Source organism: Macrotis lagotis, chromosome 3 (assembly GCF_037893015.1).
Source record: "Macrotis lagotis isolate mMagLag1 chromosome 3, bilby.v1.9.chrom.fasta, whole genome shotgun sequence".
Taxonomy (NCBI): Eukaryota; Metazoa; Chordata; class Mammalia; order Peramelemorphia; family Peramelidae; genus Macrotis; species Macrotis lagotis.
Genome location: NC_133660.1, coordinates 304,221,728 through 304,223,119, shown reverse-complemented (window position 1 = coordinate 304,223,119; position 1,392 = coordinate 304,221,728). Strand labels below are relative to the sequence as shown.

At 39.6% G+C, this 1,392-nt stretch overlaps 1 protein-coding gene across 1 annotated transcript; it reads right to left on the bottom strand.

Annotated features, from left to right (window-relative positions):
- On the bottom strand, window positions 1–918 carry LOC141519065 (olfactory receptor 4C12-like). The gene has a single exon (XM_074231534.1). The coding sequence runs from the start codon at window positions 916–918 to the stop codon at window positions 1–3; it is 918 nt and encodes a 305-aa protein (XP_074087635.1).
- Between the last annotated feature and the right edge of the window lie 474 nt (window positions 919–1,392).

Genomic DNA, 1,392 nt, shown 5'->3' with positions numbered 1-1,392 from the left:
TTATTTCTTACTTTGGCTCCAGAGTTTCCTCATGGCATTTTTGACCTCTGAATTTCTCAGGGTATAAATTAGAGGATGTAACATGGGGGCCACCAGAGTATAAAATACAGTCACAGCTTTATCTATTGGCAAAGTGACCACAGGCCTCAGGTATACAAATATACAAGGAACAAAAAATAAGATAACAACGGTGATGTGAGAGACACAAGCTGAGAGGGCTTTGCGTCTCCCTTCAAGACTATGATTCTTCAGGGAGTTAAGGATGACAGCATAGGAAGCCATCAAAAGGAGAAAGTTTAACAGGCATATCAAGCCACTATTTGCTGCAACAAATAGGCCAAGGGTATGGGTGTCTGTGCAGACAAGTTTGAGTAAAGGATTTAAGTCACACATGTAGTGATCTATGACATTGGGCCCACAGAAAGGCAACCAGACAGTGAAGAGAAGCTGTATTATTGCGTGGAGAAAACCCCCAGTCCAGGCTACCCCCACCAGAAGGCCACAGAGCCTCTGACTCATAATCGTGGTATAGTGAAGAGGTTTACAGATAGCAACATAGCGGTCATAGGCCATGACTGTTAGCAAAATAATCTCAGCACCACCAAAGAAATGTTCTGCAAAGAGCTGAGTCATGCATCCATTGAAGGAGATGGTTTTCTTCTCAGAAAGTGAGTCAGCTATCAGCTTGGGGGCCATGGAAGAAGAGCAAAGACCATCTATGATGGACAAACAAGACAAGAAGAAGTACATGGGGGAGCTCAGAGCTTGGCTGGTGTTGACAGTGACCACAATAAGCAAGTTACCTATTAAAGTTACCAAGTAGATGAGTAAGAACACCATGAATATTATTTTCTGCATCTTTGGGTTCTGTGTAAGTCCCAATAAAATGAATTCAGTCACATTGTTTCCAATCTTCATTTATACTGCTGACACAGAATGGAACGGAGGGAATGGGCAGTTGTTCTACCTGCAAGCAAGATCACAGAATCACAAGGGATTATTCAAAAAGTCTGAACAGATAATCATTCACCTTCCTCATGGATATATTGAAGTCTTTTCATTGATTCATTAGATCAAAATTCATTGTTTATTTTTTAAACATTTTCTATTTTCTTATGACTATGTTGGAAGCATCTTTTCAAAATGCTTGAATTTTTGTTGGTTGCTAATCAGAGCATTTCATCACATTGCTGGAAGACAGTCCGTGAAATGCTATGTTGCCGGAAGAGGTAAGGTCCTCAAAAAGATTAATGATGAGAGTGTTTCTGGGATCTTGACAATATATATGAGCATATACAATGCAACATGATTATGAACAAAATTTAGACCAATGATCCTGATAGCCAAAGTATATTTTCTTTTATCTACTTTTCTTCTCTCTCATCTATCTCA

Excerpts from the sequence above, each read along its gene's own strand:
- LOC141519065 (XM_074231534.1), bottom strand. The coding sequence starts at position 918 with ATGAAGATTGGAAACAATGTGACTGAATTCATTTTATTGGGACTTACA.